Source organism: Pungitius pungitius, chromosome 15 (genome assembly GCF_949316345.1).
Source record: "Pungitius pungitius chromosome 15, fPunPun2.1, whole genome shotgun sequence".
In the NCBI taxonomy this organism is placed as follows: Eukaryota; Metazoa; Chordata; class Actinopteri; order Perciformes; family Gasterosteidae; genus Pungitius; species Pungitius pungitius.
In genome coordinates this window covers 3,321,576-3,344,515 of record NC_084914.1, presented here as the reverse complement: position 1 = coordinate 3,344,515, position 22,940 = coordinate 3,321,576, and the positions used below count along the sequence as shown (strand labels likewise).

Genomic DNA, 22,940 nt, shown 5'->3' with positions numbered 1-22,940 from the left:
GATGTTTTTGAGTCATTGTCACAATGTACTTTATATTTCTGTGTATTTGCAAGTCAAATTGTAGTGTCACAGACTACTTTATTCAAAGGCTTTTTCCACATCCTTCAGCTTTACAACTTTGAAAACTTGCACAGATCCAGACATTTACACTTCCTGATTTCTCGCATCATCTCTCCAAGATAGTGATAATACGATTTCTGTGTTTTTCGCTGTTGAGAAACAAACTGGATTATGAACAGATCACTACATAAACAGCTTTCTAAAAGGAGGCAGCTATTTTAAAAAGGGCTGAAGAAATGCAAAGAGGGATTTAAATTTTAATTTGAATTTATTCCAGCAAGTGAAAGGTTCTTTTGAGAGGGGATTTCAGCAAAGATGATGGTATTTAAAAGTGATAAACAAGCATCTAAACCTCCAGTGGAAAACAGTCATTTTGCTCCTTTCTAGTGCAGGGGAGGAATGGGCTTGCTATGGTCACATCCAAAAAATAAGAATAAGTAATAGTAGTAATTAAAATGTAAATAAGCAATATCCACGGAGATATTTCAACCGATTCCTGTCATAAATTGTGTAATTAACATTTTGTCTTGACACACCTCGTGACTTTGGATGTATAGCTATATGTCCTTAAGTGCACATTCTTGTTCTCTGTGCACTTGGCATGGCGTGCTTCATGCCGCATGTGGATGCTTAATGGAATCTTTCACACTTATCACATGCAATTTAAATCCTGCGCCGCGACAGTGGAGACGAACATCAGGCCAAAGTTAAAAAAGAAATGCCTTACAAATGAGCACTTGGTTGGTGGTTGCAGTTTGAGGCAGGATCTGTGAAATCTAGTGAATTTAGCAATTCACTCTGGGTAGTCACATGTCACATTCACGTGACAAAGGATGACTAACCACGGCTGTCATCTGCTGTATTTATAATATATGGATTATAATGATGTGACTGGATGTTCGAGTGTTTCCATTCTCCTGTGGATGACCACTACACTTAAGCAGAGAAACCTGTGCCACACAAGAAAGACAAAGAGTTACATCATTTTGTTCAACAGTTAATCCGATCATGGACAGTGTCTGTGCATTTGCTATCTTCGGAAAATGGCAGCAAAGGCGCTAAGTAAACCTATTTTACAAGACTCCCTCACAAGGATACAGTGCCAGTATCGGGATAAAATTTCACACAGCGGCATGGCTCAGTCACATAACCTAAGCAGGCTTAGGGAAAATGGAACACTATAAAGTATTGCACTTTCTTTCCGGCATGTCTGTTGCAGCAAACAAAATGCTCGGATGACTGATGTGAGTTTGAGCATGAAAGCCAAAGTGAACTAATGGCTGAATAGCATGTAGATACTGCTGCTAATGCTCTGAGTTGTTTAAAATGGTAGATTATGGAAGTGTGCACCTGGCATTCTGCGGGCTAGCCTGGCAACACTCCTCCCTTATAATTATAATGAACACACAGTAATTCAGGGTTGAGGCTGAAATACGAATGCTGTCCTCTGAGACAGCTTGTTTTAATGGTTATGCAGAAGAGTTCCTAGAAGTGCAGATGGCAGATGCACTGCCTTTTAAGCTATTTACAGACCGCACGCTGCAAGGTATGGAGAGACCCATAGTGTGAGGCCATATTGCTCTGTTGTGCTCTTGGATTAGACATTAGACGGGCTCACAAACTAATGAAAGATATGTTTTTCGAGCATGCCTGGTGCAATATTGATAGCCCATTATACTAACAAGTCAGATAGTGCTGTAGAAAAGAGAGGCAATTACACTGTGAGGACCGCGTGGCTTGTTTCATCTGATTACCCCACTGTTCTTACTTTGGCCACATAGGGGTGCATTTGCTCAGGACTTGGGCCCGTGTGTGGTCTTCCATTACCAGAAGCCTAGATAAAAATCTACGAAACACCATAGACGACATTTTACACGACACTACATGTAATGAGCTGCAAATAAGATAAGAGCCAACATAGGCAGAATAGATTAAATGATAGATGAGAGATATGTTTGTTGTAGCGTGTCGCTTTACTGCCCATAAACCACCACCCCCAGGAATCCAAGGTGATGTCCATGTATATGCTTTGAATGTAATGTACACGTCTCGTATTTATAAACCCAACAGCACAAATGATTCCTGCCTGTTTGTAAAGAATAAATTATTCCACCAGTGTAGAATCTTCCTTTACAAACGGCGAGGGTTAACGCATCTCTATCCGTGGGCACGGTCCCAAGCGCGCGACGAAGGGAGCGAGGAGCCTTTGAATGATCCCGCCGCCGCGCTGCAAGAGAAAAGCTACCGAAACAACGAAAATGTTAACTCCCAAGAAAAAGTTTTGCCGCATTTAAGTCACACAGGAGCCGCCGCATTAGCATGTGAAAGGAATAAACAGAGGCATTCTCAGTTACACACTCCACCTGGCTGCTGACCAACGTCCTTGTCAGAAGTCCACCCACCACACTGGCTAACACTGAAAGACCTCCTGGGGACCGCGGTGACCATTCACTCGCTTCTCTCTTTTTCCCATGCACCTGTGACTGTTTTTGTGTTTGCTATTTTTTCGCTTTGTCTTTTTTTCTGGCAGCGCCGTATCATCGGAGACACACTTTGCCTCAAAAGGAATTCTCCTGCCCAACAATGTGGTTTGTTTGTTCACCGGATATGGCAGGGCCAGAGAGTCAAACGCAGGAGAGAGGAAGAAAAAAAAAGAAAAAAGAAAGAATGATAGTCACCGCGGTAATAATTAAAAATTGCCACAAGAAAAAAATTAAATAAACAAGCGGAGAGACACGGCGGCGCGGATGGACATGAAATAAGAAAATAGGGTGCTTTTACCGACTGGTTTCTTGCCGAGTCGGGGGGCTGCACAGGTGCAGTTGGACAGGGTCTCCTCCTCACTCTCCTCGGACGGCTCATCCGGCTTCTCCACGGTCCTGGACCTTGGAGAGCCGCTTTCCCATTTTCCAAAGGACTTTGCCACAATCGCTTTGTCCGCTCCTTTCATTGTTTTCTGTAAAACACATTTACAGCATGACTTCCCAGGTTTATCCCTCTTGTGAGCCATCTGCCCCCTTTTTTGGCTCTCAATAAACCTGGGCTCATCTTTTGCAAACCCAAAGTAAGAGAGAATTAGGGCATTGTGTGCATATGCATTCTCTTAAGCATTCCAGAAAAAAAAATTCCTGATTGCCCTGGCATCTTTTTTAGAGAGCGTTTGGACATTGTTTTCCTCCTGACATTTTGCAGTCCTGCATGCAGAGAGCAGCACCGATTGAAACAGTATAAAACAATACTTTGCAAAGTGCCCCCACAGTAAAACGGTTGACGGCAACTGAAAAAAACAACAACAACACGTTTTCACATTTAATCCAACTCAAAGGAAATAAAAATAGCACATTATGCCCTAATTGAGTGCTGTACCGTCCGCAAATACTATTACAAGGCCGATCAGGATTAGCAGTGGAACATACCTAGTTATCTATTTCTGAGTGCCAAGACTGCTAGCAGTGGGCAACTAAATTTCAAAAGCTGGCAAATCCAGTTGTCTCCTAAATACAGAAAGTACTTAAATCCAGAGCTAACAGAAGAAAAAGACGGATAAAGGGTGCTCTGCATATCACCGAAAAGCTTGTGCACTTTTCAGAATCACTGGCTAGGTTAAACAAATATGCTAAGTAGAGATCAAAACAATCCTTTGATCTGCAGCCTAGTTTCCAGAGGAATGGCTTGGCTGTTGTTGTAAATAACTTGTATAAATCTATATACCATTTGCCTTCAGGTAATATCAAAAGTGCCAGGGATTCGCAGGCAAATAGCTTGCGGTTAGGAAATAGATCAGATAAAAGCATATAAATATTTCAGCAACCCTTGCTCGGTCATTTTGTGTATTATAGCTTTTGACCCCGCACGAGTTGGCCTCGTACGGCAGAAACACGAATGAGGAACGTTTGATCGCAGAATTACATTCTAGCCCTGTTCTATTTCGTAGTTGGGAAAAGCGTTCCTACCTCCAGCGTGCCATTCAGGTCAGTCACAGTGTAAAACATTGTGCTAAACTTCATACAAAAGAGGCTTGAAGAATCAGAATGCAGAAGCAATGCAACTTGCTGACTAACTTTGCCCTCTGTTTTGATCCAGCGCACAAAGAGAAACGCTGTCCATTCAAAAACAGACAGCATAACTCTTTTCAGAGAGGGGGGACGGTGAACAAACGAGGCCATGTCCCCCGAGCTGCAGTCGGTGTCCCGTCGGGCCTGCACACAGCGCTGGTGAGGGCCCGCGGGGACGGGGACCGGCTGACACCGCGCTCACGGGCAACAGAACTACTTTTGTGCGCGCTGTCCTCCGGTCGGATGCTCTTTTATTTTCTCTCTCTGTGAAAAATTTAGCCGTGATTCCCAAACCCGTCGGTGAATTTGATGTCCGGTTACGTCCCGGGAAACTTCATTTCGAGAGCGGGGTGATACGCTTCCAAAGCGTTCTGGTTGACATCCGCGGTTATCACAAATTCTATTGTCAAAAGTTTCTCCTGTAAAACAAAATATGATGTGTGCGTAAATAAGCCAATACCAACCAATCTTGAACAAAAAAATACGGTATTTTAAACATTCAATTTGTAGATATTAAAACGTAAGTACAATTGAGGAAAAGAATTGGTTAAAAAATGTTTCGACAAACATAAATTGTGATGCTACGTAGAACCTACGTTCCAGGGTCAAGGTTCCTTAACACATTAGCTAGCTAACTAGCTTCATTTTAAACTTGAACTAAACGTAGTCATCTCCTGTGTTAACTGTTTTAACCAAACAGTACAACATTTGTCAAATTAAGCAGTAGGGTTTTTGTGTTTTTGTTGAATTAATGCAGGTAACAAAAAGAAACACTGCCAGCTAGGATACACTTTAGCACCAGGCTAAGCTAGCATTCCTACTTCTTTCCTTCCTACTCAGCCTGTTCAAGAATACAATGAAATGTCTCGTCATTTCATATTATTCTAGAACATTGTTATATATTTAATTAGTTGAGAATGCTATTAAATAACTAAATATATGCTGTTCTCCTTCATTGCAAACAGGCTATACAAGCTAACATAGCAGACAATGCTTCAACCTGCTTATTTGAACGTTATAGAGCACAGGTGGTCTTGATTGGCTCATCAAATGACTAACGACTCACTTTTTAAATGTCATGATGTTGAATAAAAAAAAACCCTGCCGGGTTTCCCATACATTAAAACTGCATATTTGTCAAAATTTGCGAGATACATTTTATTGGCAAATGCTGTCTCCATTTCAGTCATTGGCACCACATTTGCTAAATGTTTCCTGAGCAATGTAACTGTTTTAAACAGTCGAGCGTTCTCGTTCATGCCCTTGAGTCGCAACCTTGCTGTGAATACTGCGTGCATGCTACATGTGAATGCACATTTAGTGCGTCAGTGTTGAGTCACTACGTGTCAACTAGTTTTTTGCCAAGTTTTGTAAGAAAGAAAAACGCATCCAAAGACACTCTCTGGTTTAAACTGAAAACTCACTCAATTCCGGGACGATTTAGAAAAAATAAACAGGTTTGAAATATTGCACCGTTACATCAATACAGACATGGATGTTTTACACCTGGTAAATCTTTCAAATCACAACAAAAAACCCCACTAATCTTATGTGTTCTGAAGGATATCATGGTAGCATCATCTAGCGATTTTGAGAGAGAACAGAATGTACCATATTCTTGACCCGTCTGCCTCAGATGCTCGCGGTATATGGAACTGAATACTGGACGTGAATTGTATCGTTCTCTGTGTCAACTTGTTAGATGGCAGTTGCTGTAGTGGAGTGGTGAGAGCGGCACATATGCATTATAGGAGAAAATTGTGAAATGACAGATTCCGGGTGTGATACTGAGGGAATGACTAACTAATAGGAGGGGTGCTCCAGGCTGTTAGCTTTGAAAAGCAGTTTGCACATTACTTTATCTTGTCAATCAGATTCCTGGAATGGAAGAGGTGACGGATAACTTGAATTAATTATTTTCTTATTGCATGCATGTGTTAATTCATGTTAATTTATGTCCCTTACAGGGCCAAGCCAGAATATCCCGAGTAAAGCACCACCTCTGGCACCCAGATCACCACACCACTCTCTTTGCATATATTTATATCAAATGAAAGACTTTTTTTTAATCCTGTTGGAACAAGGACTGACTGCCAAATTTGATTTTTAAATGTACTTTTAAGCTGTTCATGGTTTATGTTTGCATTTCTTCTTGACAAGTGAACAACACGGAGCAGTATTTACGGCTATGATGGGATTTGAAAGTTACAGATTATTTTTTCACAAGTAAATCCAACCCCTTAAAACATCCCCCTTTTTCTTACAAACAGAGTTAAATAATGTCGCACAAGGTCAGAACTCACAATGTAGACCTTCTGAATTTTCTATTTCTGTATTATTATTTTTTTTAGCACGTAATCCATCAGCCAAAGTAAGGTTTTCACAAATATATACAGCCTTTAATCAATTATTATTTTACTTCGATTGAATAAAAATCACGTCGGACTGCGCTCACTTTAAACTCATTTCACCAAACATCTTTAAACATTTTGACAAATTTAACTTCCCCCTGAACACGGAGGATGAGAGGAAAAACATTTCTCTGATGAGAACAGAAACAGCAAGAAGTTCTAACAAGGAAAAGCCTGCCAGGTGGCGAACTGGCTGCACCAACAGAACGCACAATCTGTCTGCTTCTCCTTCCAAACCATTGACAGCTGCCATCACCAGCCTCGCACACTCGCACTCAGTGGCTCCTCAGCTCCCTGCCCATCCCTCTTTAGTGTTTCCTGCTAACCTCGGAGACAGGGTCACCTGGCCCCCATAGCCGCCCGTCTGTGGGGCCCTGCTGGCCCCCTGGAGACCTGCCTGCGTGGGGATGCGCGGCTAACGGAGGTCCACCAAATCCGCTTTAATATGCAAACCAAGGGGCCGTTCCTTTGACCCCGGGGCCGCAGCTTTTCTAACAGCGGAATCCAAAAAAAAATATCCAAGCGATGTACGGCGGTGACATTTTGATGAGCTTTTTTTTTTTTTTTTTTTGATCTGCTGGTTATTTGATATCAAATGCGATCAGATACAAACGGCACCGTGACCAGGTATTATTTTTTTTTTCTCAGGCGGGGCAGGTCCTCACAGTTTAATTAAACTAATATGCAGCACGATTGAATCGGATGGGTTCTGCTCGACCCATTTGAAAAAGAATGATAATCTACAGTCTAACATTTTTTTTCTCTCACTCAGTAGAACCTCAGCAACACAGATGCACAGGGGCTAAAATGAAGAATGTCTCACAGAGCTAGCATTGCAACCGGGGCTAAAAATAAAACCTGGCAAAGTTATCCTGATCCCTTATTGGTCCCATAGTTTGATTTCACATTTAGCATTCGCATTCCCCTCCGCATAAACATTTAATTCTTCTCCCTCCCGCAGCACAATGAGACTTGAGTGACTTTGGCAGCAGATTTTGGATCGGTGCTCCTGAATCCACCAGTGTATGTTATCAGCAGGTAAACAAGCTTTCGAACAAAGCCATAATGGAACTGCAAGCGGCATAAAGAGGCTCATCTCAAAAGCTATACAACCCATCAAAGCTGGTGTCATTTCCTCAACACTGCACTGCAGCTGGAAAAACTGCACGGCTGTTAGTTACAGTTTTAAATCGCCCGTCTATTTTCAGACACTTCAGAACTATTTGTATTGATTGTTTACTTGTCAGTAAGCTGCATTAGCGGAAACAAGACAACAGATTTTGAATGTTTACTGGATTCTTATCCGTTTTGTTCTCTGGTGGAAAATCAAAAACAGTCATGCACTATATTAATGGGATTTGCACTATAGGGTATTTGAATAATTATATTCCACTGGAAATGCAATAGTTCCATCTATATTTGGAGTGGGATTACGGATGGAATTGAAGTTAATGTGAAAATAATTTTCCTTTTTTTTTTTTTTAATACGTAGTTCAGTTACATCCTCCACTTCCTGCCTCGGCAGATGCAATCTTGTTAACCCCACGCCTGGATGCCTGTCACCCAACTTTGCCCATATTTGCCTTTTGGGTACGGCTCAGATGCACAACTAAACCTACGCACTCTCCTCCCAGTGAGTGGAGAAGCCTCAAAGCCTTCCTTTCATATGCTGCATTATCTCTTTGGCGGTAATTATCCATAAAACTATGCCATCAGATGGTGATGATTTCCAATATGAACCCAATAAATGTGTTTAAAATTTGAATTATCATATTTATGTGGATATGTGTTACTAATAGTGATTATGCTCGTCATGTGGGTAGAAAATCAACCATCCTTATATTGCGCGTTCGCACATATTTCTCAGACATTTCATCACACGTTTAATCTGCCCCTGTCTAAGATTTTCCTTCTGAACCTGTAGTCAAGGCACAGAGGAGACAATAACGGATGAGATTATGAAGCATGTCTGTTAAAGCACGCCTGTTTGATCGTCGTTCTGTTTAGGTGAAGTTCTCTTCTTGGTCTCCTCAGTCGCTGACAGCAGATATATAACCTAATCTCTTCGCATAACCCTTTTCTTAGGCATGAATAGGGTGGAAATGTGATGGCATTAAGTCGATTTACTCCTTGGTTTGCAGTTTCTGCCTTAATGCCTCTTGGCTCTTCTTCTGCACACTCGTTCCATTTAGATTTCGAAAATATAAATGTTATGTTAAGGCTTTTCCCATTTATTTTCATTTATCCAGCATTCGAAGTTCATGCATATATTTACCCGACAAATAATGCTTGTTTATTTGCAGCTCCGTCTATCTAGTGTCAGAGATATTGGAAAATCAAATAGAACTTGTGTATTATCTTCAAATACAGAAGATATCGGTGACAAAGGGCAAGATCTGAGGATGTATGACAGCCTTTGTGAGTTGTCCCTGACATCGTTGTGAGATTTCACATTTACCCATCTAAACCTTAATTTGGTGCCTCCAGCCTGTGTTGACATGCAAAGAAAAGCCATTATAAGGCGTCTTTGGAATTCATGCTGATGGCATTTGAAAGCGGCATTGAGATACCTGTCCTAATATACAATTATTGGAATACGTTTGTGATGAATTAATGCTCTTTTTACATAGGCAAGTTCGGGTTACCTTTGAACTGTTTGCATGGTAGCGATAGAAGACATTCATTTGAATGTATCTGTGTCATGTGACTTTACTATTAAGTAAAAAAAAAAAAAACTTTGGTGTCAAGAAGGCATGTCATCTTAAAGTCCGCAGCACCATCAACTCTACATGAGGAGGGCATCTATGTAATGTGTCATTTAATGTAGTTTAGTCAAATTAGAACAGGTTTTAAAACTCTGCTGTTACAGACTTACAGAACAAGTCCACTCAATTAAATTAACTCGGAAATCTTTAATCAAAAGCTGATTTAAGAAACATGTTTCCATGTGTGCATTTGCACGCCATAGATGGTTTAACTTAATTAATGTGTGTTTGACATATATGTGTAACATGTATATTGATAGCAATCTAAATGTTTGTGGCTTACTGATTTCTGTTGGAATTCTTCGTATTTCCTTGAAAACACTTTGCCATCTGGCTTTTAGTGCTACATCTAATTCATAAAAAAACAACAACTTCAAACTGAAAAATTAGGGAGGTTTTCATTATTGTCACTTTTCTTGTTAAATTAGGTCATTACATTTTGGCAAGATATTTAGTAAAAATAATTATAACAATGAGATTTAGGCCTGATGGCAAGTTGCTGCTCATGCAGTTCGGCCACTTTTCTGCTGCTGAAGAAACGCGGTCGAGTGCCACAGAAATAAGTTTGTTTGCGAGTAAAAGGCCGGGGTTTTTTTTTTTTTTGGTGGAACTAGCTGCAGGCTACACATGGCCGTGTTAAATCCCATTCAGCCTGATGAGAGTGACTCCCAGCAGCACTGAGCTCAGTGGGGGGTTGTAAACATTTACACTAAGAGCCTGTCCAGTGCACATGGTTGGTGCTTGCCAGCCACCTCGGTATCGAATGTTGTGTTGCATATTTTGTCATTCAGGCCTGTCCCCGAAATTGTAGGAATCACACCATCAATTTACGAAGGAGGCGTCCAAATGTGACAACGGGCTTATGCTAAATGGAGAAAATAGAGCTAAACATTGTTAAAACACCCCTAGACCCACATGGTAGAGAGTGCTCGGCAGAGAGCTGCTATGCTCCCCGCTGTGAACTGGGAAAGTGATGTTGGTGGGCTTCCTTCTCCATGAGGGCCGCATCGTTCTTGGGCCCCGATTTGAAGCCTTTTTGAAGTCTGTTTCCTGCTGCAGCATGCCAACATTAATGTTTCCACAAAAGCAGAAAACATTAAATCAAATGAACAGGCTATACTGTGCAATACCGCATCGACTCCGGGAGTCCCCAAGAACATTTTTAAAGCATCATTAAAACGCTTTTTTAAAATGTTTTTTATTGTATGCGTCCTAAAAGCTACAAATGTGTTTGTTTTGTTTCATAAAAACAAGTTTTGATAAATTGGTTCCTCGTTAATTAATGCAGAAATGTCAGGAGGATGTGAAATAAGCAGTAAAGGCTTTTTTTTTTCCATGACATTTTTCACCCCTTCATACAGAATCATGTATATTTTTTTATCATTATATTTAATTCTCAAATATGGAACAACAATAATTGGCCTAAAAAAGAAACAGCAGAGTGTGTTTGGGATCAATCCTTTATTGTTTCAAAACTCTATCTTTTACAATACAGTCATTTTTTGTTACATGTGTGATTTGATGGATAATGTACAATGTCGTCCATTAATGAAACAGTCAACGTATTTCTTTCTACATATCAATGATCTATGATAGTGAGAAGTTTGTGCCGATACTTGCTCGATTAAACTTCCCTTTTGGAATCGACAAAAGCATTGTTTTTGAAAGTGCATTTCAAGGATTGCAAAGACGACCGTTTCCAGAAGTCAGCCATAGTGTACACCTCAGTATTGACGCAGGGCCACACTGCTTTGTGAGTAACAAACAGCATTAACTACGTTTCCAACTACAACATTTATCTGGATAAGTAAATCAAAGAAAATATATCAATATGCATGCCGTGAACATTCCTCCATAAACATTTATAATAAATGTATATTTGTAGTTGTTATGTTGATAATGACACAGTATTTTCCACAAAAAGGACAAATGCTGATAATGCGAACCAATATTTAACATCCAAATTTGGTTTAATTTTACACACAGGTCAGGTGGCATAGTGCCGCATTGTTTAGAGCAGTGCCCTAATAGAGTTAATAGCAATTGGTCCACAATAACATCGATGGGTTTAAAAGGAAACTAAAATGTGGTAGCAGGTGGGTTATTGAACTGAAACCAAAAATAGCATCATGACTATCTTAAATTCTTTAAATATTTAAGGTCTTTTGATTTTCAAGTTATGAGTTATTATGTGAAGCTCCTGTTCAAAAATTAAGCAATATAAATATACATTTTTAGCTCATTACTTGGCTATTATACTTTTCTGTTCCATGGAACAGCTTTCACTCTGTAGAACTTGGTTCCTAAAGGAACCTTGAACCTGTTCTGTGCCTGGGGAAGTAAAGGAGACAAGGAAACAAAGTCTTTGTGAGACAAGATGGTTCAAAACAGCTTCACTGACACCGATCTACACATTAAAAAAAATTGCATCCAGTAGAAATTGTCACAAAATACTAAATAAGATTTCAAATAAATACATTTCTGTTATTTAAGCCAACTGGTTCTTACATATTCATTAAGAGTACATGTTTGGGGATTGAATTCAGTACCTTTTTTGCCTGGCAATATTCCTTCTCCATCACCTTTCCGAGTACCCACGGCCGTCTCGACGTCCCTGAAGCTAAACAACAAAACAAAAGCCACCTGTTAAGCAAAAGCGACTCTGGGAGGACCACAAATAAACATATAAATAAATATAAAAGAAAAACTGACTTGTGCACAATTATTTCATCAGTAAATAAAGAAAATACAGATGTCCAAAGTGGAGTGGCTGACCTGGTTTGAGGTCCAGTGCAGAGAGAGACTCTGAGTGCAGGAAGTAGAGGGTGGGACCGACTGTGAACAGCACGTAATTGTCATGCCTTTCATCCAGGATGATTAGAACCAAATCGCCTACCTGGAAACTGGAAAATAAAGACACAAAAGCATTAGGAGAACCAAAAAGACTTCTTTCAGGTAATAACGTATAAAGACAACAAATTACTGTAGTGGTACAATAATGTGGGTGATTGCGCTTCGTGTCTTGATGGTAAGAGTTTGATCTCGAAAAACAAAAATCGCCGGTAACAAATACAGCGTGGACATGCGCTGTTGTTGTTGTTGTTGTTGTTGTTTTAACCATGCACTTACTCTCTGATGGCGATTTTGTCTGAATGCCGTGACGACACGGACGACATGCTCTGAGACATCTGCAAAGAAGAGGATTAGGGGAACGTTACACGTGTAACAGCGAGGTGCTCACAGGGCTTTTACAAGGAGCAGGCTTCGTGAATAACATTAGCATCCCTAGCCTATTTACTACTGCATTAAACTCATTTCAATTGGATCTCATGCAAATTCAGGCTTTATCTGAAAAAAAAAAAAAAAAAAAACATAATTGTCACTTTATTAGAATACAAGTTTTTTTGTTTTTGTTTAAATCCATCCCTCTTGTCATTCTAATGTCACTCTTCCTTAAAAATCCCTTTCCCCTCGCTGAGGTCTTTGGCCTCCTGGGTCAGGATTTTACGCTTTGATGCTACTGCCCCCCAGTGGAGCGAGTGTGACATAGCAATATTAAATAACTCACCAGTCTTTGACTGAGGCGCTTGTTTTCTTCTTCCTTCATGTGTAAAGTCTGAAACGTGCATTAAACAAATCAGCGACATCCATAACACAGCACCTTTTTTTCCTTTTGTTTGGATTGTGTTTGTATTTACCCTCTCGAGGAGGAGTATCCGCTGCTTCTCCTCCGACATCAGGATGTTCTCACTACGAGAGAGAGAGAGAGAAAGAGAAAACATCAAGTCGTTGACCGCCTTCCTCGGCCAAATGTAGAGAAAAAGACTAGGTATTGTGGAAAAAATGAAAATTGATCCACATATGAATTCATTCTCATTGTTAGTCTTTAGATTAGTTAATAGTTATTTATCTGAATAGATATAAGTAGAAAACTTACACTGTCTGATCATAGCCTGCCTGCCTGCCATCCTTCTTTCCTTCATTGCGTCTTTCCCTCCATTTTTCTTTCTTTGCTTCCTTCCTTGTCAAATGTCCTTTCAGTCCATCCGTTGTAGGGATATTTTACCCAATGTCCTTTTAAATTCTTCTTTAATATCAACAAGTGCCTTTCCGTCAGTTCGCTGGCAACCAAACCAATTTAATCTTAACAAAACGCTTGGTACGGTTGCAAGTTTGCTCTGGATAAACTGCATTTAAAAAATGCATTGTTATAATCAACATAATATTGTGCTGATAAAGAGAGTAATAAAGAAAGTTGCAAGCTCATATCCTAAGGAGGAAATAGTCCAACGTGATAGCTGCCAATGAATCGGTTTGCTCTTAATAAACTCATTTTCTGTAAAAAACCACATTGTTACGATGCAGGAAAATGACATTCTTAACCTCAAAGTATTTCTCTGGTGACATTTTCAAATTAGGTTTCACGGTTGGTATGTTGAGCAAAATGACCACTGGTCTGAAGACGAGAACCCTTTGTTTTTATTCAGTGGTGTTCACTGATTCGATTTGATGGAGATTGAAGCTTTGTGTATTTGCATAGAGTGTGTGTGTGTGTGTGTGTGTGTACTCAAATCCAAAGTCCAAAGATTATTCGTAGAATTCATTCCGCACAATAAATATACAAACCTAAAATAAATAGGAGATTGTGAGTTTCTCAGAATTTCCCCTCTGAAACTGTTTCTTTTGGTTTGGGGGAAGAGTTTCTTGTCACATATTATTTGTGACCAGTAACTCGGACTGTATCAACCTTAGTTCATACATAAGAGGTCCGGTTTAAGAGAGATCACGACCATAACATTATATATAAACGTAATATCCATTGGACATAAAGCTGCTTACTGAACAGGCACCAGGCTGGCTTCCACCGCCGAGTCCACCTGTTCGTCCTCTCGAATGGCCGCCACGGAGGCCAGTCGGTCGGTTTCAGGCCCGGCATCGGAGGCAAAAGGCCCGGCCAAAGGCAGCGCCGCAGCCGCTGCCGCTGCTCCGGCATCCGGGGCCTCCGGAGCCGAGGGGTTCGGAGCGAAGAAGGCGGACGAGATCAGGGCGGCGCCGCGCAGGCGGTTCAGCTCCTCTTCCAAGTGTTTCTTCTCCTGCATGACGATGGCTCGGTCCTCAGAGAGAGTCTCGATCAGAGCTGCAACGCGTTGAGACAAATAAGGAGAGTCATGTTGATCTATCGAGTAACACAGGGGCTGTTAGAACTATTGTATTCCAAGTCAGCTACAGAAGACATTAAGGGAACAACTAGCTTGTGTATCGGGGCTTATTTGAAATAGATCTTTATGATATTTCGTGGACAGTCCTCACCTTTGTCCTTCTCCTGCTGCTGGGTAACTTCCCGCCACTTCTCTGTCAGCTCGTTGATGATGCGCTCTTTCTTCAGCTTCTCTCGGGTCAGAACCGTGTTGAAATTAGTCTAGACGGACCACACACACACAAAAGAATGAAGAAAAACAAAACAAAAAACTTTTGCATTTTAAAAAAGGTTAACAACCATTTTGGGAATCATTTTGCAAATCACCAATGATGAGAGAGAATGCATTTTAATTACTAGGGTCCAACAATGCAGATCGGCTTGCAGCCAAGGGAGTTGCAATTGTTCAGTTGATTTTACATTTTTCCTTTGTCTTTGTATTGTTCCGTGTCTGATCCCGTCATCATTTGTTCTGCTGAGTGACAAACTAACACAATGGGAGTGCAGTTAAGTGAGCTTAACTGATGTTTCAAATTAGAGTAAGTTCAGCTTGATTATTATTATTACGAAATATTTCGTGCAAAACGCAAGTCGTGTTTGCTTAAACTATGATGGGTTGTGCAACAGGCGGAAAACACATGACTGAAAGTGGAGGAGAACAATTCAAAAATAAAAAAATTCTGCAGTCCCTCGGGAAAGATCAAGTGCCGGTCCAATGAATGAAAGATCGATCTGTTGATGTCTACGGGCTTGACTCGAGACGGAATGGAAGCTGCAAAGTGAGTCCTCAGTGGAGCACCCACACTCGTTTTTAAGCAGTCCACATATTAAACTGCCATCATTAGCGGTGGTGTGTCAGTAATTATGCCAGCGACCTTCTGTTAACACCCTACCAACCTGCTGCTCTGCGATTAGCGACGTCTTGAGGTTCTGCATCTCCTCGTTCTTCCTTGTCTCCAGGAGGTCCATCTGGGACTGCAGGCTGGCCCTCTCCTGCTGCAGCCGCTCCTGCAGTGCCGAGTCCAGAGACAGAGGTGCCCCGGCGTCGGCACGCCCCTCGGCATGCAGCGGCAGCCCTTCATTACTGATAGGCACACGGATCGAAAGTATTGCACAACGTGGACAAAACAAGGCCACAAGACGGAAACCAATTAGTTTTGTTTGAATGTGAACAGATTCTATTTCTGTCATTCGGGATCAGGACCCTAAACACAAAAAACTAGCCTGAGCTAGATTTGTAATGGGCCTTTCATTGTGATCAAACATTCACCTTTTAGAGGATTGTCTCCCATGAAGCTCATCCTCAAGTTGCTGTATTCTGTCCAACAGCCTCTTCTCCGTGTCCTCCTTCTGCTGCTCCAACTCTTTGAAAGCGTCTGCCGACGCAACCTTAGAGGCCGCTTCGTCTTCCGAGTCTCTCTCGGCCGCTTGTCGGTCCTGCTCCACTTTATGGGAGAGCAGGTCTTTGTCTGCCTGCAATTGGCTGATAACAGTCCTCAATTCTGTCTCCAGCTCCTGGGAGGTCCGGAGCTGCTTCTCTTTTTCGTCGTTTAGAGCAGCCACTTGCTGGTCGAAGGCCCGCTGGAGTTTCTGCTGCTGGTCGGCGTGGTTCTTATCGGCATTCTGGGCCAGCCACTGCAGGGAGGCGAGCTGGTTCCGCAGGGAAATGGCCTCCTCCTCGTGTGTGTCCACCAGCTCGGAGATGCAGTTGTCCTTCTCGATCCTCATGAGACTCCTCAGCTCTGCCAGGTCCACTTCGCACTCCTCGTTTTTCACATCGAGCTGTTTTTTAACGTCCGCCAGCTCTTGGCTGAGGGACTCCACGGCCTCGGCCTGCTGCATCTGGGCCTCCTCAAGCAGGAGCCTCATCTCCTCTACCTCGGACTCTTTGAGGGCTAACTCCACCTCTACTTTGCAGCGGAGTTCCGCAAGCTCAGCAATACGAGCCTCCGTGTCCATGATTTGGCTTTCCTTCGCTTTAAGCGCGGTGGCGTGGCGTTCGGCGGCCTCGCTTAACTTTGCGCTATTTTCGGCGGCCAGATGTTCCACGGCCCTCTGGTTACCCTGGTTGAGGGTCTCCAGGGTCGCTGCGTGTTCCTGCTTGAGCTTTTCCTCCATCTCCATCAAGTGGGACTGCTCCACAAGCTCCAACTCCTGCCGGATCTTCTGCTGGCCACATTCAATCTCAAAGTGCAGATTCTCCAGCTGGCTGGTCAGGGAGTCCCTCGAAAGCGAGAGCGCCTTGATCTCGTGGGTTTGTTCGTCGATCACCTGCTCCAGGTTTTTGATCCTTTCCACCTGGTCCCTTTCCGTTTGGGCCCGTCGCTCTTTCTCGTTCTCGAGCTGAGTAAGTTCTTTCTCTTTGCGCTCCATGAGCCCCTCCAGCTCCAGCATTGCGTGCTGGACATCTTTGACGATGTTCTGGTTTACTTGGCTTTCCTCCGTTAGTGTCTGAACCTGCTTCTCCAGCGGTTGCCGAAGGGAGAGAAGCTCACTCTGATGCTGCGCCGTCAGCTCCGATTTCTGCATCTGGCAGATGTTGCCCACAATGTTGCTCACCTCCGTGGTCAAATTTCTCAAAACAAAGCCAAAGTCATGCTGTTCTTTTAAAACCATCCCCCTCAAGTGATGGAGATCATCCTTCACACTTCTGAAGTTGGAGTGGGACTCCTCCGCGGCGGATTGGTACTTGTCAATCACTTGTTTTAGCACAGTGATCCTCGAGTTCTCCCTCTCAAGTATCGTGGTGTCCTGCATGCGCTTGTTGTCAATAGCGTTGATGACGGAGGAATACAGCGACTCCACCATCATCTCGGGGCTAATGGGTTCGCTGATGGGGTTCGGAGAGGCCAAGTTCTCCTCGATCACAAACTCGTTGACAGCGGACATGAAGTCAGATTCGGGGCTCTCTGCTAGAGAATCCAGGTCCAGGGAGCCCTGGTGCAGCACCGGATCCATGTTCGGGTGGCCAATGGTTTCAAAGTCAAATGTTTGTGCGTCTATGCTGTCCGGGGACAGGTCCTCCAGCGGAGCAGGGACGGGAACGTGTAGTGGCTGGGTGTTGGGGCTCTGCAGGCTAAGAGAAGGCGGGGTTTTGGAGGACCTTGATGTCATGGTCCCTGTTATGCTTTCAGACTCTGGAGTCAACACCGTTGATCTCTGACTGAAGGAGGTCTGCAACGACAGAACAGATGAGGGCAGAGAAGGGAAAATGCTTTTCCAAACCAATACATGAGAGAATCTTTCATTGTATTTATGTTCCATCAGTAATCAGCTTGCTGGCATTTGTACCGACTTATTAACATGAAATGAAAGAGGACTCAATACCCTTTGTTCATTTAGCAGGTCGGTAATAGTTTGAGACATCTCATCCACGCTCCGTGCAGCTTGGACCAGCTTGTGAAGCGTCTCCACGTGGCGATTTAAGGGCGTTAAGTCGCACATTGTGGGAACCCTGCGGGAAAAAAAGAAATAACATTTAGGGCCGAAAAAAATCCAGGCCAGACATCTGAAAGAGTCACGACAATTGGGGTGGTGATATCTAAAACCATTTCAATAACTGAGAAGAGTGACTCACATAAGGAAAGGCTGCACCTCGACAGGACAACAAGACTTCAAGTACTGCAGGTCATCAAGTGAGATGTCTGGAAGTTCGTCATCAAACCTTCTGGGCTTTCGTGTCTGCAAATAATATTTGAGAGATCAAAAGAAGAGACCCCTTAAAATACAGTTGAAATATAATACACGTTAGTGCAAACTTGGTCATGGTGCAGTTGAATTGTGACTTACACAAAAGGAGGTTGGAGGCCATGAATCGAGTCCTTTGAACAAACGATTTCTGAGGAAAGACTTCCCTGAAAGGAAATGAGTAAAAAAAAAGATCAAAACTCTGAACCTGTCTGGGATCTGTGTGTAATCTCAACATCACTTTGTGCTCTATAGTGACAGCTCAAATCAGCTGAAAAGATACTCACTGAAGAGTTTCCCAAAGGATTCCCTTTTGAACTTCTCCGCCTCGTACAGTCCTTTCCCGTCCTTCACAAGTGCATAAGCCCACTGAAAAGAATGATTTGAAAGATTTTACACCAGAGTAATAATCACCATCCACTTTTGATGCAACGGGGGCGTCTTCCTGTTGCTTCGACTACAGAGAATAAACAGTAGGCCCAATAGTAGACGACAAATATGAGCAAAATCTATTCTATTATTGGCTTTATATCAGTTCACTCTTACGGTGCAATACAGAGTGCAGCGACTCGGGCACATATTCTTTTATTCTTGCTTATGTGTACCGTGTCATCAGAGTGAAGACCACTGCAACTACAAAACATATGAAAAACAGAGAGCCCGCCTCTCTGAATCACTGGGTCCGAAAGACTGCTCCCTGTGCAATGAGGGCGTGAAGCACCTACCTCTCTGTAGTGGCGCATGAACATCTTTCGCCTCACAACCTCCACCACAGCCAAGCAGTACATCCGTGGCACGCTGCTGAGGGCCTCCACCACCCTCACTCTTTCTATTAGCTCCGTCAGAAGTCTGAGGAGAGCCTGAAGCTTCTCCCCGTCCTGGTCTGCATGAAGCATCACGTAGCAGCACCATCTAATGCAGAATCATAAGCAACGTTAGGAGGTGCAGGCATGATTTTGGGGAGTTTTTCCCCCCCCATGTTTAAAACCAGCATCCCAAAATGATGTGCGAGAAAGCAGAGAGCTATTTCACATGTCGTAAAAAAAAAAAAAAAAAAACAATTGAGGAAGAAGTGGTTTTCAGTTTTACTTAAGTCTGACTTGAAGGTTGTTTGCAAGTTCTTGTTTGGCAGTGGTGCACTTCTTTTTGATGTCCAACAGCTTCCTGTGGTTGTTCAGCATGATCATCAGCTGGTTGGTGTGACTCAGACACAAATCCGGCAGGACAGATGTATCCTTCAGGTTTTCCGCCCGCTTCTGATTGGCCAGAAATCCCTGCAAGAGACAGTACGTGAGCACGTCATTAAAGATAGAGACGGTCATTTTATGGTGTTCGTCTCCTACAGACTCACTCCTACATACCTGAGCAAGTTCTTTCTGCTCATTCACCAACTTCTTACAGCTGGCAATCATTTGGTCTAGAGCATACAACCTGTCCTCAAGTCCCTTGATGGCTTTCATGTTTTGATTATCTAGCTTAGCAATTGTGTCACGACAATCTGTCAGGAAGGGTTGAATGATCCGAGGGTCGAGCTGAAAGAAGCACAATTTCAGTGAAGAAGTGTGATCTTATGACTGCACATTCAGAACACCATTTTGACATTGTCTATTCAAACATCATCTGTGTCTCACCCTATTGATGGAGTCAAAGCATTTCCTCACAACCGATTCCACATCGTTGGGCCGGTCTTGCACATTGATCCAGTCCAAAAGTGTGACATTGAAGCAGGATGGGTTGGTGAACTCCGGAGCATCATCCTCCTCCTCCTCATCATTATCATCATCATCATCATCCAGTAGTGCAGCTCTCAGCCCACCACTGTCAGTCATTTCATTGGTTTCCTGGTTGCCAGATGGTTCAGATGTGGTCGTCCCCGAAGCAGGGAAGGATGCTGAGGACTTGGAGGGCCTCTGTGCATCAGCAGCGCAGAGCACAGAGTCTGTGGACTTTTCTTCTTCCGTCTCATCTGAATCCTTTCCTGGGGTTGAGCTTGACTTCTCCATGCTCTCTTTGTAACAGTGTCTCGTCAAACATTCCAGCAGAGGAATCCTGGCCATTACAGAAACCGATGTTCCTAGCCTGCAATCATGAGACATTACGTCATTACCGCCTTCAGCTCATTTCCGTTGAGCAGGAATACAACGTAACAGAGATTAATTTTATTGAGCTAAGACTTTGGTTAAATAAGTGGCAGTAGTTACCACGTCAACAAAGGCAATATGCAGTAATTACTTAGAAACCAGCATTTTTAGTTAACGTTCAAAAACTATTGGATAGCATTAGGAAAGCATAATATAGCTTGGTCTATGTCCAAAAACTTACTTTGAGAGTTTAACTTTAATTTCCTCCAAGTCGTGCTGATAGGTTACATATGAAGAATCAAATTTCATAAGCAATTTTTGATAAGAGAGAGTGCAGTCGTCCAGATTAGCCATTATGGCAGCCCAGCCTTGGTGTTGCAGGTGTTCATCATGAACCAATCGTTCACAGAAAGAGCAAAGTTTTGTGGCAACTTCAAACATTTCCTATAGCGGCAAAAAAAAAAAAAATCACATAAATTAGGATGCAATGATTCCATGCATTTATCTAAAAAAAAGGTGGTGCAACGAGAGGTCACTTTAAAAAATAAAAACATAGATAAGTGAGTAAGTACCAGAGCAAGTTGTGTTCGAGAGGCAACAGTGTGAAAGACAGCAGGCATCAGTAGAGACTCCTCTACTTTAACCTGAATCTCACTCTCAATAGAGAAGGTGGTTTTGGGGATCGTTGGATCCCGGTCACACAGGATCATCTCTTTGTTGAACAGGAATATCGGGTTGGTTTCCTAGAAGTCAACGGTAAAACAAGAGTAATGTTTGTCACTAATACAACCCCTAATACTTTGAAGCCACATGAAAAGCACATTGATGGATTAAAAACTTACAGTGCCAGCACTGTAGCTGCAGACGCGCCTCTCTGCAGCCATACATTCCCCTCCATTAACAACAAGGACTTGATGTTGAATTGCAATCTTATATTTGGCCTGGATGGCATGTTTAAGCTCCAGTACACTGAAACAAAGGAAGAATGTATTTAGATCACAAGAACCAAGATATTCTGACCACTATTTTTCAAAGATACTGTTAAAATGACAGCTTCTTACGTCTGGACAGCAAGATCAGTATCAAATGTCAATGTGCTGCCATTGTTGACCTGGAACACATACAACTTCATGTTGAATCTCCCAGCGTTCTTTGTGTGTGCCTGTCTGCAAGGCCACACTGTGGGGAAAAAAAACACAAACATTTACATGAGATATATTGATTGAGTTATTGAGTTCCCTTTTCTAGGATTAAGTTCTGGTGAGACGGCAAACAGCAATTTAGTCAAAGCACAACACACAAGAGGCTACTAGATGAACACCTATGATGTATCTATGTATAATCTTGTCTGAGAGTATTATTATTAGAGTCTTGTGGTAGGCTTTAACAAAAGGTCAACATGTTGTAAGCAATCATGGAAGACACCTGCAAATTCTCTGTCTACTGTATAAATATCTACGAACTGAGTCACCTCGTCTTGGTCACAGTCACCTTAAATGTCGGTCTGATGCAAGACAAAGGGAGACTTTCAGAACTCCCTAAAGAAGTGGACAGTTCGCATTTGTTGACGCCGATCCGTAAAAACGTCGCACCGGGATGCTAATCCAACAAAATGCCAGTTAAAGGTCTAATAGTAACAAAACGAGTAGCTCTGACTGCTAACTGCTGGTGTTTACTAAACACAGGCTTTGAGGTTGGTGGCTAGCTCGTTGCCATTAATAACAGTGTGGCTGTTTGCGGGCCTCGACTCATCTCGGGTTCTTTCAACTGTGGAGGCTTAACGAACTGGGAACACTGACACTCAGCCGTTGCCACGAAGCTCGAGGCCTCGACTTAGTCATAGTTACAGTGGCCATTAGCGGCTGCGAGCAAGCCAACTGTTCAACAACAACAACCCGCTGCCTGCGCTAACTGACCATTAGCTAACACAGCTGTCCGGCTAGCGCAGGGCACATATTCCAAACGTCGATGGATTTGGCAAATGTAATTATGTTATCAACAAAAGCCCCACAGCCCCTGTTCGGACTCGTGTTGCCATACGGGTGACGTTCCACGTTTAATTAATTCAATAAACGATTTGGCTGGCCTTACCTTACTTGGCTCGCATCTCACTGTTCTGGGTCTCCACCTCGACTAGGCTAGCTAACAAGCTAGCAAACAAGCTAGCTAACGTTAGCTAACCAGTTTTAGCTTGGCATACATAGAGCTAACGTTAGCTGAGGGAGCGACTTAGCTAACGTTAGTCTAGACTATACTAACAGAGAACCTTAGCTGGTTGCACTGATCAATCATATTGCTGCAAACAGGAATTTCGAATTCAGCAAACACCAGCCGTGAAGGTGTCACACGCGGACAAAGCAACTAGTTGCTTATCTCAGGTAACGTTAGCTAACTACGCTAACAGCACCCTCTCAGTCTGTTTTGTTGTTGTCATCTGCTGGTGTGCGGTCCGTGAACGATCCAGTCAACTGGATTCAAGTGAGAGCCAATTTAGCAGTCGTTTTGCAAGCAAGGCTGATATAAAGTACTATTTTTATTCAAGTTTAAGTTAAATTATCGAGCGTTTGAGCTTGATTCATATGCTGATGTTTAATTCAAGAATGTCACAGTTTAGTAGGTAATGTTCAAAAGGGAAAACTAGGATGATTAACTTATCTAAATGGTCTTTTCAACTACATTTCTTC

The 22,940-nt window shown here is 42.6% G+C and overlaps 2 protein-coding genes across 6 annotated transcripts in view; both read right to left on the bottom strand.

The window, feature by feature from the left end:
* st18 (ST18 C2H2C-type zinc finger transcription factor) overlaps positions 1 to 4,225 on the bottom strand; it is a 39,188-nt gene extending 34,963 nt beyond the window's left edge. For 2 of the 5 annotated variants that reach the window (XM_037457369.2, XM_037457371.2), the window contains exons 1-2: positions 4,014 to 4,206; positions 2,842 to 3,016 (exon numbers count right to left, since the gene is read on the bottom strand). In XM_037457369.2, the coding sequence (XP_037313266.2) occupies positions 2,842 to 3,016; positions 4,014 to 4,184 (346 nt within the window). In that variant the 5' untranslated portion in view covers positions 4,185 to 4,206. Of the gene's footprint in view, positions 1 to 2,841; positions 3,017 to 4,013 lie in introns of all 5 variants that reach the window. The other 3 variants (XM_062557627.1, XM_037457370.2, XM_037457372.2) reach the window with 3 other exon arrangements.
* A 6,508-nt stretch (positions 4,226 to 10,733) lies between these two features.
* Positions 10,734 to 22,699, bottom strand: rb1cc1 (RB1-inducible coiled-coil 1). The gene is made up of 23 exons (XM_037457354.2): positions 22,348 to 22,699; positions 21,318 to 21,435; positions 21,099 to 21,225; positions 20,829 to 20,999; positions 20,498 to 20,700; positions 19,807 to 20,254; positions 19,537 to 19,707; positions 19,265 to 19,449; positions 18,901 to 19,087; positions 18,463 to 18,544; positions 18,278 to 18,342; positions 18,066 to 18,169; positions 17,816 to 17,942; positions 15,759 to 17,662; positions 15,386 to 15,572; positions 14,602 to 14,710; positions 14,131 to 14,428; positions 12,990 to 13,041; positions 12,860 to 12,907; positions 12,421 to 12,479; positions 12,067 to 12,194; positions 11,841 to 11,911; positions 10,734 to 11,622 (listed from the first exon to the last, which is right to left on the bottom strand). The coding sequence occupies exons 2-23, from the start codon at positions 21,386 to 21,388 to the stop codon at positions 11,545 to 11,547; spliced, it is 4,875 nt and encodes a 1,624-aa protein (XP_037313251.2). The 5' UTR covers positions 21,389 to 21,435; positions 22,348 to 22,699; the 3' UTR covers positions 10,734 to 11,544.
* Between the last annotated feature and the right edge of the window lie 241 nt (positions 22,700 to 22,940).

Coding starts and splice junctions, on each gene's coding strand:
- rb1cc1 (XM_037457354.2), bottom strand. CDS start 21,388: ATGAAGTTGTATGTGTTCCAGGTCAACAATGGCAGCACATTGACATTT. Junction 19,708..19,806: donor GCTTTGACTCCATCAATAGG/GTGAGACACAGA, acceptor TGCTTCTTTCAG/CTCGACCCTCGGATCATTCA. Junction 19,088..19,264: donor AACCTTCAAGTCAGACTTAA/GTAAAACTGAAA, acceptor ATTCTGCATTAG/ATGGTGCTGCTACGTGATGC.